The 16471-nt window shown below is 41.7% G+C and overlaps 1 protein-coding gene across 1 annotated transcript in view; it reads right to left on the reverse strand.

Moving 5' to 3' along the window:
- The window catches only part of UHRF1BP1L (UHRF1 binding protein 1 like), an 80481-nt gene that overhangs the window by 48274 nt on the left and 15736 nt on the right, over positions 1-16471 (reverse strand). Inside the window, 4 exon segments of the mRNA XM_019545123.1 lie at positions 1823-2012; positions 6239-6330; positions 8977-9015; positions 10602-10764. Of these exon segments, the coding sequence (XP_019400668.1) occupies positions 1823-2012; positions 6239-6330; positions 8977-9015; positions 10602-10764 (484 nt within the window).

Here is a 16471-nt window from a genome sequence, read left to right on the forward strand (position 1 = left end):
ACTACATCCACAGCAACCCCTGCGTCTAATGATTTGGTGACCCTGGGCTTACCACATACTTGGCGTCCCGAGGCTGTCCCGCCCCGGCGCCCCTCTCTAGAACTTCTGTTGTTACTGAAGCCCCTGGGTCTGGCACGTAGCCACCGCCCTGTTACCGGCGCCCCTGAACCTGCCACGTAGCCGCTGCCCTGTTACCAGCGCCCCCGGGCCTGACGCGCCCTTGGGCTACCACTCAGCCCGCTGCCCCCTTCTGGGGCCTATGCCACGCCTCTCGCGCTCGCTGCCCCCTTCTGGGGCCTATGCCACGCCTCTCGCGCCCTGCTGCTCCTCTCTGGGGCCTATGCTACGCTCCGCACGCCTGCTGCCCTCCCAAGGACCTGTGCTGCGCCTCTCGCGCCCGCTGCTCCCTTCTGGGGCCTTTGCCGCGCTTCCCGCGCTGGGGCTACAACCCCCACTCGGCTAGCGCCTCTCCAACACTCGTCCACTGTGCCGATTGCATCACACACTCCGTGCCCCCCTGCTGGGCACCAGGAGCCCCCAAGCCACTGGGGCGCTCCTGTGAGGCCTCCTCACGCCCCTACAGCCTCACCCGGTCCTCCGGTTCTAACCATAAATAAACCAAACAGTCAGCCAGCCGGCTACAACACAACAAAAGACCTACCGGCTTATAATCCAAACTCCACACAGTGCTGACTCTCAGTCATACCGCTGTCCGGACTCTCTCTCTCTCCCTTCGCACCATTGCAGCCAGCCAAACCACCATCATTGACCCTGCTGCTCAGCTCTCCCACAGAGCTGCAGCTCCTGCGGCTGCCAGAGGGGAACTGCTGCTAGGCCCCGGCCTGAGCTGTTATAAAGGGCCTGGCCCTGCCCTCTTCCGGTCACCTGATCGGCTGGTTGCCATAGCAACCCGCAGCTGCACTGCCCTGCTGATTGACATCTCTCCTTCCACTTATCTAAGGCACAGGACACCTCAGTGCTCCTGTGACACTTAGCTTATCGTACCTATTAAGCACATGGATTTGAAACATCTATATATGATTTCAAAAAATCTGGTCATTAACCTGTTATTAATGTTCATATAAACTACATTAGGTCCACAGAGTACAGAGTAAACACGAAGTACAAGTTTTTATGGGTTGATTAACTTTCTAATTATTTTTGTGGGTTTTTAAGAGAATTACCATTTCTTCTCTTACGTAAGTAGCAGATATTGGTCAATCTAGTCCAGAAGAACAGTATTTGCAGGGAATAATTAACCCTAAATAGAACAAGATGGACATAGCTTCAAATAAAGTCCACCCTAACACACTTCAGCCCACTTGGCTGACAATTTCTGGAGCAGTGATTCTCAGCCATCATGCCACGGCATATTTTTAAGGATCCCAATCAATATTAGCTCTGTTAGGTATGCAGACACCTATACATAATTCAGAAGAGAAACCCAGAATTTTTAAATATAAATCCATTGTCAAAAACATTCTGATCCATTATGGTTTTTCTGATTTCTTTGAAACAGAAGAATTGCTTTATTATTTTTCCACAGGCTAAAAACAAGTGAAAATTAAGAATTGGCATTTTCTGATGACTCCCTCACCACTGCTTGAACAGAAATGCTGCTGTCCTTGGATGGGGGGTACCTTGAATCTAAAAAGGTTGAAGACCACTGTTCTAGAAGCACATGGAGGCAGCAAAGATCAATGGGAGTGCAGAAGCACTCCAGACACAGCCAGGGTATGTTTCCTAGATAGTTTACAATTATAAAACCACAGTTTCCTTATTGGGACAATAATAAAAACAAAAAGCAAAAAGAATTCTTTACCTCTCCTCGCTGAGATTCTTGTATCCGAGTAAATCTTAGATCACCATGTTCCCAGTTTGTGTTTACACTATATATTCTCAACTGAGAAAGTTCAAAGGAAGCATTAAAAGCTTTTGCCCCAATCCGGATTATGATGGAATTCACAGAAACAGAAATTCCTTCTACCACTTTTTCAGCAAAACCATATTCACTGGAAGGTAAAATGCTGAGATTAAACTACAGATAACTACTGTAACAATTCAAATAAAGACATGAATATATCATTCAATAAAAAGCTTATAGTGAATCCTACCCTGCATAAAATATGTTTAGACTTGACAGAATCACCAAAAAAGGTAAGCCTACCACAAAAGGTAAGAGTCTCTTTTCCTACAGGTTGGCTGACCTCCTACGTTGGGCTTTAAACTAAGTATGAAGGGGCCCTTTGGGCATCAGAATGGGGAGGGCACCAAAGGCACCATTTGGCAGGCTCAAGTGCCTCTATACTAATGCTAGGAGCATGGGGAACAAACAGGAAGAACTCACACTTCTGCTTGCAGATAATAACTTTGATTTAGTGGGGCTACTGGAAACCTGGTGAGACCCTACCCATGACTGGGCGGCACACTTTAAGGGCTACAGGTTGTACAGAAGGGACAGAGTAGGGAGGAAAGGGACTGTGATTGCTCTCTATGTAAAGGAGCATTATACATCTACCCTAATTCAGAATGGGATCAGAGGAGGAAAAAGTTGGAGGCATTGTGAGTTAGGATACATGGAGGTCGAGGGGAAAGGGACTTGGTGGTGGGGGTCTGCTACAGACCACCACAGAAAGAGGAAAAGCTAGACTTGGAATTCTTGAGGCCGCTCTCAGAGGCTGTAAGTCTAGGGATGTGGTTGTCACAGGGGACCTAAATTACCCTGATATCTGCTGGGAAGAGCAGTCAGCCAAATCCAACCATTCACGTAGGGTCTTAACCTGCATGCAGGACATGCACCTAACACAGGAGGTATACAGTCCCACTAGGGGGAATGCCTTACTGGACTTGGTATTGGCTACGGGGAGGACCTGGTAGGGAACTTGCAGATTCGTGGTCACCTTGGGGACAGCGACCACCAATCAATTTAATTCACTGTGTAGGGTGTGTAAGATAACTAGTAGGGTGGAAGGGCTTGACTTCAGGAAGGCTAACTGAAGTGTGCTTAGGAATCTAGTCAATGATGCACTGCAGGAGAAGAGTATTGGTGAGATGGGAGTCCAGGAAGGGTGGTCGTTCCTAAAAGAAGTGATACTTCGGGCACAAAGGGAGACCGCCCCAGTACAAGGAAAAAGGAACCAAAAACCTTCCTTGGCTAACCAGGGAAACCCAGGGCAGACTAAGGGCAAAAAAGAAGGCATACAGGTAGTGAAAGCAAGGGGAAGCTACCAAGGAAGAGTATACCTACCTGGTCCACACTTGCAGGAAGGTAGTTAGAAAGGCCAAAGCAACTACAGAGCTGAGGCTGGCAACACAAATTAAAGACAACAAAAAGTCTTTCTTTTTTTTTTTTTTTTTAAAGGTATACAGGGATTAAAAGGAAGGTGCAGGGCAGCATAGGACCCCTACTGAACAAGGAGGAGCAATTAGGGACAGAGAGGGGGGACAAGGCTGAAGTATTCAATGAGTTTTTTTGCATCTGTGTTCCTGAACAGGGCTCAAGATAAGTTTCCTAATGGGTTCTTAGATGTGCAGAGGATCACCAGCCTACCAACTGTTGATGCTGGCTTGGTGCAGAGTCACTTGGATGGACTATATGTGTTCAAGTCAGCAGAACCACATGAGCTGCATCTGAGGGTACTGAAGGAATTGGCCGGTGTCATAGCAGAACCACTGGCACAGCTGTTTGAGTGCTCATGGCACTCGGGTCAGATCCCGGAGGACTGGAAAATGGCCAACACAGTCCTGATTTTCAAGAAAGGGATGGAGGAGGATCCAAGTAATTATAAGCCAATAAGCCTCACCTCCATCCTTGGAAAGGTCTTTGAAAAGATTATGAAGGATCATATTTCTGGGAGTCCAGCGGGAAAAATAATGCAGCAGGGAAACCAGCATGGATTTGTAGCAGGTAGATCATGCCTGACCAATCTAGTTTCGTTTTATGACAGGGTCACAAAATCCTTACATGCAGGAGTAGAGGTGGATGTCATTTTCTGGGACTTTAGCAAGGCCTTTGATACGGTATCTCATCCTAGTCTCATAAATAAAGGAAGAGGCTGTGACATAGATGCTTACACAGTCTGGCAGGTGGCAAGTTGGCTTAGTGGTCGCACCCAGAGAGTGATAGTAGATAGGTTGGTATCGACCTAGAAGGATGTGGGTAGTGGGGTCCCACAGGGTTTGGTCCTTGGACCTGTACTCTTCAATATCTTCATCAGTGACTTGGATGTGGGTGTGAAGTGTACTCTGTCCAAGTCTGTGGCTGAGACTAAATTGTGGGGTGAAGTCCACACTCTGGAGGGTAAGGAAGAATTGCAGGCAGACCTGGACAGGTTAGAAAAGTGGGCAGTACACAATAGGATGCAGTACAAGGACAGGTGCAGAGAGTGCTGCACCTGGCATGCAAAAATATCCAGCACATCTACTGGTTGGGAAGTGAACCTCTCAGCAGCACAGAAGCAGAAAGGGATCTTAGAGTCATAGTGGAGTCCAAGATGAACATGAGTTGTCAGTGTGACGAAATCATCAGCAAAGCTAACCGCACTTTATCATGCATCAGCAGATGCATGACAAATAGATCCAAGGGACTAGGATGAGATACTTCCCCTCTGTGTGGCATTTGTCAGACCGCAGTTGGAATACTGCATCCAGTTTTGTGTGCCATACTTCAAGAAGGATGTTGATAGACTTGAGAGGATCCAGTAGACGGCCACTCGTATGGTTAAGGGCTTACAGGACAAGCCTTATGAGGAAAGACTGAGGGACCTGGACCTCTTAAGCCTCCGCAAGAGAAGGCTGAGAGGTGATTTTATGTCCGCCTACAAATTCGTTAAGGGGACGCAGCAAGGGATCAGAGATACTCTGTTCACTAGGGCTCCTCTTGGGGTAACAAGGAACAATGGTCATGAACTGACAGAGAGCAGATTTAGGCTAGAGATCAGGAAAAACTTCACAGTAAGGGTGGCCAAAATTTGGCATGGGCTTCCAAGGGTGCTCTCCCCTACCTTGGGGGTCTTAAGAGAAGGCTGGATAGGCATCTGGCTGGGGTCATCTGACCCCAGCATTCTTTCCTGCCTAGGCAGGGGGTCGGACTCAACGATTTGTTGAGGTCCCTTCCGACCCTAGCATTTATGAATCTAGGAATTTGGGATAAGAAATATAGTATCATCTCCACCACACATTCTCAGACTATTCAAAACAGATGCTTTATGCAATTCAATTTTGGTGAAACAAAATGTTCCATGCAACTTCCCATTTTAAATGTCTCAGTAGTTTATAGTACTATGCATAAACCCAGCATCTACTTAAATATATTTTAATACATGTCAAATGAATTACTCTACTACTACAGAATATTAATTTTACTCATATGTATCTGTATGAGCAGAATTACAAAGCTGATTAAAATGTGTGTATTATGCAAGGCAAAACAGAAGAAAACTTTATGTTGAAAAGACCAGCCAAAAATGGTAAGACTTATATAGTCAAGAAGCTGCATTTTATTTTAGAAGGATGTTGAACTTAAAATTCATTTATAAAAATATTTTTTTACTTGGTCCCTGAACATCTTAGTTACTTATGAATATTAAGTAATGTTCAGAATACAATTTTACATTATCCATTTTGTTCGCCTTTGTCAACTTAGGCAATGAAAGTAGTTTGTCATGTCATTTCTTCTTTTATGATGCTCCTTTGAACATTACACAGGATCTCTAAGGCAGTGAAAATGTGGTCCCAATCATGCATCTGGACTGATGCAAGCACACCCTTTGCTACTGGGCAAAAGTGACCTTTCAAGAGGGTTAGGAACTCAAGTTCAGCAGGGCAGCCCTGAACAGAGAAGGATTCTAAGGAGAGGGTATGCACATACCCATACTCTAAAGAAGGAATTAGGAGTACAGGAAGATGACACATGGAACTTCTGCCCCTTACCACCCTCCACCCCCTTCTTTGTTTTAGATTAAATCTTAATTGTCAGAAGTCAAATATTTGTAGGAAAACAAATTATCCCAGCCCTATTATCTGTTCCCCTCCCAGAACAGATAATTTTAGGCCTAATTTTAGGAGTGCTGAGTACACAGGCCCTGACACTTTATTTTATAAAGATTATTGTATCTGAAACAAAGGGCTCTAACCTTTTTTCTGGAAACACAAATCCACCTGCATACTTTGTTTCAAGAAAATAGATCCCATACTTTTAAATGTTTTGCACCAACTGCATGCAAACTTTACAACTAACCTCTGTCCTGATGCAGTTGCTATAGGTGATGGTCCATTAGGGGCACGTGGTTCTTCACAAGTACTCATTTCCATTACTACTTTATCCAGGGACTTGAAAAATATGTAAAGTAATTTGGTATAAATTTAAGTTTACTGTAGTAGATTAATGGGCAATATTTAGATCTCTCACAGAACTAAACACTTACTAAGTACATGGAGTTAAAAATGTATAAAACCATTCTAACCATAACTTTTAGTAGCACACAATAATCATTCACAATTTTTTAAATTCATTCTTATATATAGTGCTTGCTTTAATTTTTCACGTTTCCCAGCTCTATCAGATTTTTCCACTGTTAAACACAAACTGTTATATTTACCGATCCGTAGCCAATGACATATTTTATAACCATTTACATTTATCTTAAATTTCTAAAACGAGGGAGATATTTCTGATTTTCTTTACATACAGTCTTTCAGTACGACCTACTGCTATGGTTTGTTTGGGTTTTCGGGGGTGGGGAGGGGTTGGTGTTTTTTTTACACATTTTAATTGAAATTGTTTGAATTGGTTTGATGACCTGAATAAGGATTCCCTGCAAGATGCAGCTGCCTGACCCTTTTCCATTAATACAGAGGGCAAATTATTTATATGCTGATAGAGAAAGGAGCTACCCGGAATCTGTACCACAGAACTCTCCCTGAAATTGTATTACAGTATCTAGTGCAAAAAGAAGGCCAATGTAAATCATAAGCAAAGTTTCTTAACATTGGCCACCTTGTTAAGAGTCTGATTTCCTGGAATGTGTTCATTTCTAGCAAAACCCCACCAATCACACAACTAGAGCTCTAACTACCAAAGCAATATATACAAAAGGATGCCAACTGGATTCAGGTTACTTATAAAGCCAACTCCTCTCTTCAGTTACTCATACAGCCACACCTAGGATAATGATACTGCAGTTGTGTAATAGTATCAAAATCTTGCCAACAGACCTTTAACATGTCCCATACTGGAGATTATATCTTTTCCAGAGGAGTCAGCAAGTCTGATGACAGTCTACCATCAGCTTCTAGTACCAATTTCCATTCAGTAAAATTGTCTACAGAAAGCTCATATACAACAAAACACAACATTCAGAAATACTGTCTCCTAATCGTAGACTGCTTATTTTCTGGTGAACTGACCTCAGGAAACAAACAGGCCTTTTTACTTCAGGTCAAACTATATAATCATTACAAATACATGACTTGCATTACTTTTCAGATCTGGCAGCTGAATCTCAGAATCAAGAGAATGACTACTATTTTAAACTCTGTGGGTCCAGGGAGAAGTGGCAACGAATTTAGCATGTTATGAATTAACTACTCTATTTTCTCAAGACTTGATAAAAAGAAAGGAGGCAGAAGGCACAACTATTAGGGTGTGGAAGAAACCTTCAAGTATTCAGGGGGGTTCAGAAAACAAAAACAAACAAACAAAAAAAAGGAACATCTCTATTCATAAACTAAAATGTAAAATAACTTCAAAATTGGAAACTGGGTTAGTAGCTGTTTCTGCTAGAGGTGTGTGAAGCGGGCAGTATTCAATCTGGATTTGGTCCGATTCTGGGGAGAGCGATTCGATTCAGCCAACTCTGAATCTGAAGATTCGATTCCGATTTGGAGAATCAGCGATTCGGCTATAGACACAGCTTATGTTTTTTCTGTATACTTTGAGGTAACAGGCATGGCTCATAAACGCTGAGATTGTGGGGCGAATGGAGTGTCCCACAGTAGTGCAGGGTGGGTCTGCCACCGAGCACGCGGGGGACCCCCCCACCTCACAGCTTGGTGATTGGCTGTGGGGGGATCCTGGGTGCCCCCCCAGACAGAAGGCACCAGTCACCAAGCTGGGGTGGGGGGGATCTGTCGCTGAGCACACGAGGGACTCTCCCTGTTGGAGCTCCTGTTGGACGCTCCATCCATCCCACTATCTCAGTGTTCATGAGCCATACCTGGTACCTTGAGGTATGTAGAAAAAAGCATACAAAGCTGTGTCTACGGCCAAATCACTGAATCTCTCCAAATCGATTTGGAGCCTTCCAATTTGATTTGGAAAGATTAATGGGTCTCCTGATTCAATTTGGATTCGGAGGTTCAACTGCCAAAATTGTGCAAAATCTCCTCCAAATTGAATCAGCAACCAAAGCTTTGTGCAGCCCTAGTCTCTGTATCTGGTAATAGGCTTGTAACAAGAGAAAGAGCTGGTTAATGGCATCCATGCAATTCCAGCTCCTTCATTTCCTAGTCTTTGTTAAGTCCTGTACAACTATAAAAATCAGCAGGCTAACTACCTGTAGAAGTATGACTTATTACCATCTAAAAACTGCATTGCAACTGAGTCATGGGAAAAATGTTCTCACTAGATGCCATGATTAGGTTACTTCTGTATTTCTTGAAGTCATAAAAGGAGGAAATAGAAATCTGCAAGTAGTCTAACAGACAGACATCCATCTTCCAGATGTAACAGAAATTCTTACAAAGAATTATACAAGAATTAGTTTTTTTCAAACTGGAATCAAGTAACAGCCTAGCAATCATGGCCAAATATGGGTCTTTTAAAAATAAAAGAGAGTAAGGTCACCAAAATATTAGTTTTTTGATCTCTGACTGGTGGTAATCAATAGACAGTTTAAATATGCCATTTCTAAATAACCTTGTTTTATTTTCTCATTCCTTCCACAAAATCTAATTTTGGTTGATTTCAGCACTCACCAGAGAAATGGGTTGAGTTTTCAGTTTTGTCCATGGTATCTGAAAGATAAAACATTACTCTAAAGCAAACCAAATACACAGTAAAGGAAATGAGACAGTGACCAAAATACTGCTTAGCTTTCTTAAGGTACAACATAACAGCTATACTAAACTGCTGTATTTAAATCTGATAATAATCTGATGCAAGAAAAACCATACCCCCCACCACACACACACGCACACAAACATGATGTGTCCTTCACACAACTTAATTTGGGACTTACTAGTGGCCAGTACGAAAATGAACAAAAAAAAATAATCCATCCCTTTAACTGTGCTCTGAGGTGTTAGGAAAGTCCAACACAATTTTCCATATTAGTCCTTAGAAAGCAAACAAAAACTCATATTTACTATATTGCCATATAAATCATTGGATGTCTAAGTCTAATCATTTCATTTCCTGTACTTAGATCATCAAGACAAGCCCCAGTTACAAAAAGAAATGGAGAACTGAGGAGCAATGGCAAAACCAGAGCAGATCATAGCCCTAATTGAAGACAAACCCAGGACTGATATCTCATACTAACAGAGTCCAGGGAAAAAGGATAGGTAGGCTATTGCCTTCCTTCCTTAGAGAACACAGTAACTTCACATATAGAAGAATAACTGACATAACCAAAGAAATTCTCCATCCCTTGCTATAGCCAAGGGCCCCTCTGCATGTTATATTTTAGACTGCAACATGCATACACACCCTATTTTAGGCACCATAAAATGACAAGCCAGCCATAACAATGTCCCACCTATAATGTAAAACATTTTTGTGGCTGATTGGTATGGTACCTTAGATGTATGGTATCTTGAATGTACAGGGCTGCCCCAGGGCTGATGTCAATAACAAGCTGGTTGTCTGCACCAGCCCCAAGGACAGCTCCGATTCTGCAACTGGTCCTTGGGCTGTCCTATAGGCTCCTCCACTGAGGAGTTTAATTCCTGAACCCAAACCCCTGCATGGGGAAAAATGAGGCTCCTAAACAGGGAGCCAAAGGGCTTCCTCCCACAGGCAACTTCAAACCTAGTGGCAGCTGACTGTCAGCTCTGGTCCTGGGACAGCCCCAGGTCATGTCCTCTTTCAATGCTGTAAACATCTAGCTTTTGACTTGCCAGTGCTGGGGAAACCTGGGATTAAGTTCCAGGGCTTCCCCTGCACTGGCAAGTAAAAAGGGTGTGACTGGGTTTTGATAACTGATCCTAAAACTGTGCTTCTTACTGTGTGTGTGGCATGGCACAAGGCACTATTGTTGGGATCAGGGAATCAGATCCCATGGCAACTTTAAATCAACATGTGCCAGATACCTAAAGGTATGTATAGGTAAGTAGGTGAGGAGGGTGCTGCGCATCTCCTCTGGAATTGTCATTGTTTATATAAAGATTATTTACCCTCCAACGGAGAAAAATTAAGAAACCATCCTACATCCTGCCTTTTCATTTTCTACAGTTAAGAATAATTCATAGCAAATGTATATCAATATAAAACTTAAAGTCATTTTCATAGTTTTTGTACTTTAAAAAAAAAAAAGAGGCACATGATAAAAGGGAAAAGGAGAGAGTCTTGCTCAATTGTTTGGACAAAATGAAATGCTCACCCTAAGAGATGCTTTATTGCAAAAGACCTTGTTTATAGCAAGCCATGTCGGAAGATCCAGCATGTTCTGAAGCACTTCTTCATCCAATTCTAAATTGGTCAACTGACCTTCTCCCTTCAGTGTACTAAGATTGATCTTGTCAGGTGACAGGTTTTTGGTGAACCTAAAACAGAATATGTATGAAAGCTTAATAAATGTTAGGGAAAGCATTCAGAGTTACCTAGGTTATAGATGTGAAACCATAATTCAGCAAAGTAATGATCTGAAAAAGAACATGCTTTTAGAGCAGTTTCATGTAGAAATGGCACTGTGAAGTTTCATATTTGTCTCTCAATTACTTGAATCAGCTCTGCTTCACTCAGAAGTAAACAGACAGCATCAACTCATTGGGATCTATTCTTCTGGTTTGTCTACTGCAGCATAAAGATTCCATAAGCAGAATTTAGTTAACTGTTCATTTAATAGTATAGGCTAGTTGCACTCAAACTCCAGTCCACAGGCAGGATCCGGCATGTGGAACCTCATCATCTGGCCTGCGGTACTCCCAACAGGTCCAGAAATGTAGTGGAAGGGGACTGATATCAACATTTAATTGCTCCCAGAACAGCAGCAATTAACACTGTCACAACTCCCCCGCTGCCAAACTTCCAGACCCAGAGGGAGTCCTGTGGCCTGAACAATGCAGCCCTGTGCATAGCATACAACCTGGATAACAGCCTCATGGATGGGATTTGGCCTGTGGAGCCAGATAGGTTGAGTAAATAGTGTAGGGCCAAAATAGAATAAGCTTCTTCTACAGTTGCAGTTGCTTTTAGCTCTACAGTGGTAATAGGAGGAAAAAAATGTCTTTCGCTCTTTAAGTAGCTATGACTGAATATATTCAAGAGGGTTGATGTCTTGAGCAACCTACTTTATAGTCAATTTTCAAACTTTAATTTGCACATTAAACTTAAAATAAAAATAATTTAAAATAATTACTAGGTTATAACACAGAAGGTTTCAAGAATATATGGCAGAAACTATTTTGATGAATATACCATAGAGCAAAAAAAGACAAGTTCATACACCCCATCATTAGTGCTTTTGAGCGGAGGGTAGTCTTAAGTGTCAGAGCACAACTAAGATGTCTTAAAATGCAAGATCTTATGACATCTCTAAACTTCAAGGATCAGTTAACTGATGTATGAAGTTCTACTATTTTCTGTAAAGGTGCTGTGATTAATTTAAATAGGCTCATAAAATATTGTCAATCAACTGCCATATTACTGACAAAATACGGTAAAGCCCAAAGTACATGGCTAACTTGCATCCCGGCAGACATGCAATTACAAGTCATAATAGGATTTGATTCCTGATCCCAACAATTATACCTCCTCCCATGCCATATGTGCATGGCAGAAGGTGCAAATGTGGGATCTAGCATCAGATCCCAGTCATGTCATATTGTGTGGTCCTGGGGTCCCCCTGCACTAGCTGGTTAGATGCCTAGCAATCAGCTGATGGTTGGTTAGCTCCAGGAACCCATATGGCCTTTTGAGCCCTCCTGTGGTACCCAGAGCAGGTCAATGATCAACTAACTGTTGGCAAATCGGGACTGCCCCAGGGTTCACTCCTGGCACAGTCCCAATCTGCAGTAAGCTGGCAGTGATCACCCTGGGGTTCCAGCCCTGGAGTGGTGCCTGCTAGCTGTCAATCAGCTGATCATCATAGCCCCAGGATTTGAACCCCAAGGCCACCCCTATCTGCTATCACCTGGCAAGGGCTGCCCCAAGACTGGAATCCTGGTGTGCTCCCTGCTAGCCGATGATCAGCTGATTTGGATGGCCCTGAGATTCAAGACACAAGGCTGCCCTGATCTCCTGCCACCTAGCAGAGACCAGCACTGCCATTCTAAGCGCAACTCATATTTTCTTTAAGTAAGGAGAAGCAGATTCCTAAGCAACCCACCAAGTTATTGTCAAGTTAGGTTTACCATCTTGGAAACTTTTCCCCCAGCTGTCTCTCATTATTTTAAAAAGAAAAACAAAAAACCCCGTTTTTTACTGCTCTAGTTTTGTGGTTTTATCTCTCTTCCAAAATCTGTAAGCCCATTATCCTGCCCAGCAAACCAAAATGCCCAAGCATTGAGTATTCTGTGGATCATATTATGGTGAAAGGATGTTAGCCAACTGGACTTGCTAAATATGCAGATTTCAATCACCTATCTGTTTAAGAGAGGAAATCAAAAAGACAGATCAAGAATTATGTAGGTGCTCTTATTAAGGAGAAAAGGATTGTTCATTCTTTAAACTTTTTAATGAAATTTCTTTTCTGAATGTGTTTGTAAATTAGCCAGCATCTTCATTAAAAAAAAAAAAAACCAACTGGAACTTGACAAATAGTTTCTGAATAGTTATATATTGTTTATTGTTCAAAGCAACTCAAAACCCAATATTTGTACAAATCTGTACCTATAGCAAAGACTATAAATATATACCATGTTAAAAATGAAAATGTGTTTTAATATTGCCCACAATTTCAATACAATTGATAATGCTCCAAGTACAAAAGATAACAGGGAAATTAAACACTTTGGCCTTCTTCATTTAAGCTACCTCAACTTTATGTTTATTCCTGCTTCCCTTAGATGCTCCAGAATTCTCATCACATCACAGCCATCATAGGGACTACACTGTAGCATAAGACATGGCAATGGCTCTTGGGAAATCAGAGCAACAATTTCTGTTAATTTAGGGCAACTTCACATTGTGTTTCCATACATGTTTTTTTTACCTGCTTGGATATCTTTAAATGTATCTTTAAACAGCAGGAGATATGACTGTGACAAAACCCTAAGATGTTCAGATGCTCCCAGAGAAACACCCTGGGTTTCTGTGAGCTGGCTGGTCCCCCACTCTGATGAGTAGGTATGCCCAGAAATCACATTTACCACAGCCAGTAACAGAAAAACAAAAGGCTTATAAAGAACAAAAACTTTATAAAAATAAAAGAAGTGTCACATACTGTATTTTATTACACTGTGTTTAATAAAAGCAAAATTCAAGAGAACCTGCTACCTATTTTTAGCTCTACATATTTCAGCACTGACACCCAAACTGAAATCGAATAATCTACATTATAATTTTTCAGTCACTGTTTTTGCAGATTTTTACCAAAATCTGCTAATTCAATTGAAGGTCTCTTACAGCAGAGAAAGAGTAAGTCCCCAATCCTGTAAACAATTATGTATAAATAGAGTCCCATTGCAGGTGACTACTGTCGAGCCATATACGTGCATTAGCAGAATTAGACTCCAACACTGTCAACAACTTTGAAAGAAAATCTAATTACAAATGTATTACAGAATATCTTGTGTAAGATGATGAAGATCTAACTCATTTTGAAAAACTGGGGTGTTTATACATGTGCTCGAGGAGGCATAAGGGGGTGCTTTTTCAGCACAGGACACTGCTACACATGAGGCTGGAAGCTGTTGGAGCACGATAAAGGCACTCACAGCATCACATTAAAGGCACTCACAGGGTCCCCACAGTGAAAAACGGCAGCAGGGTGCTTTGAACTGAAGCTCACTGAATGAGCTTTAGTTCAAAGTGCCCCAATGCCATTTTTCAGCACAGGACACTGCTACACATGAGGCTGGAAGCTGTTGGAGCATGATAACTTCCCTGCTCCAGCAGACTAGATTAATTGAGTCTGCTCCCTGCATGTGTATAGAAGCCCTTTAGTATTAACACAGTCTTGACTATATTGTTTTAGTAAACATAGTTTAAGAAAAAAATATGGCATCTGAAAACTAGGCTGACTTGTTTGGCCAAACTATCCCCACATCAAAAGAACCATCACCAATTATAACAACCTGAAATCCTTAAGAGTAATGTTAAGTTAAAAATCTTTTTTCTTTTACATTTTTGTTTACTTGCATTAATGCTTCAAAATTATTTTTTCCAATTAATGATCTAACTTACTCTTCATAGTTTATATTTATTCCGTCAGACCTTGCACAAAGCAAACAGGAATTTTAAGTTTGGTTAATCATCAGCTGTTGGTTTTACTCTCTGCTCCTTTTCATTAACATGAGCAGGGTTCTCAAGATTAGATTAGAATATAGAGCAGAGTCCTGGAGTATGAGGCCATGTCCCTGGGGCAGTACTACAATTGGATCAACAGCTCTCCTTGTCAAGAGAGAAACTGATGAATTTTCATTACTTGCTACAAGTATTGTAAACATCTGGAGGCTATAATAGGCTCTGCTAAGTGTAAGCAGGCTTTCTGCCCTAACTCCATCCCCCACGCTGCTGCAGCAGTTTCACCTCAGCCAAACTTGCAAACGTTTGGTTTAGTAACACCACAGAGTAATCGGAACAAAAATGTTCTCGTTGATTTATTTTTAATTTTATGAAGGCATTTGTTAGGTAATACCCTCTTACTGTCCCTCAAAACCTACAATTTAGGTCTGGGCTACTGTATCTTCCAGTGTCTCATTAAATTCAGGTTTAATAGTCAATGCAAAGTGCTATGTTAACAACACGTAACATTTGAGACCGTAAGCCCACAAGCATCAAGACTTTGAAAGTTATGGCTACCATAACAACTTTAACCTGACTCCCTTGTGCATATGGCATGTTAAGTATTTATAACTTAAACAATAAATGTAACTGCACATATATAATGTGGTAATTCTCAGTAAAACTGTGAGGGTTACATGGGTTTGAATCCAAGAGAAATTTTCACTTATGTAATTTACACACCAGAGATTGAACCAACTGCTTCCTGGGCTAGAAGTAGGAATCTACACATCCAAGAGCCATAACAGACTCATATCCTTTGTGGAGGGATCCAAAGCAACTGACTGAAATGGGAATATGTCCAACAGCCATCAAGAGGTTTAAGAGCCGACATGACCTTACTTAGCCTCAGTGCTACAGCTGGACTGGCTATTAGGAGTGAGAAGTAATGGAGAACCACCAGGCTGCTCCTGAGTGAGGTAACAAGCCTGACAGGGGCCATCAGTTCTGTAAGGACTGCAGTTTACCTGAACTACCTGGAAGACAGGAGTGAACCTGGTTCTGATCATAGGTTTGAGTGAAACTCAGGAAAATCTGGCTGGGCATTGTGATGGGTCTGTCCCTTGCTTGTGTAGGACCAGAGATTTTGGTTTGGTGTCCCTGTTGGATTTAGACTAAAGGGACTCTTATGGCAGAAAAGAATTTGCTGTGCTGCAGTTTGGCTGGAGAGCCAAGCCATACCCAGAGTTGATGTGGGCTAAAGACCACTATGGAAATCTTGGCATCACCATCACCACCATCCCTTCCCCATGCCAATAGATCAGGAGGTGTGCTGGGACAGCACATCAGCTACACTACCTCCTTACAAATAATTGCTTCCATGCCAACCACCCAAAACTGGAAGTCATATTAAATTCCTGCTCCAGCTTACTTGCTGAAAACCAAACAAATCCCATTTACCCTTAGACTAAAATCCAGGCTCATGCATTACAAAGCATGTCCCCACACCTTTCAATACCATACTGACATCACATTTTAGCATCAGCACAACATCCTAATGCAGTATTTCTAAAATTCTTTTTGTTCTAAAAAATGTATTTTGTTTTTTTCTTTGAATACAAAAATGTAACAGAAGTAGCTGGTATTATTCAGAGATGAAAAAGAGGTTATTTTTTAAAAAGAAAATTAAAAAGAAAATATTTTTAAAATAAGCATTGTGAAATGATAGAATTTTTTTATTACAGAAAACCAGTTTTAAATTAAATGTGAATTTAATATTAAAATATATACATATATATACATATACATATATGGTCATGTCCACTCTTAAACCTCTTGATGGCTGTTGGGCACATTCCCATTTCA

Source organism: Crocodylus porosus, unplaced genomic scaffold (genome assembly GCF_001723895.1).
Source record: "Crocodylus porosus isolate Cpor-Errol unplaced genomic scaffold, CroPor_comp1, whole genome shotgun sequence".
Lineage (NCBI taxonomy): Eukaryota > Metazoa > Chordata > Crocodylia > Crocodylidae > Crocodylus > Crocodylus porosus.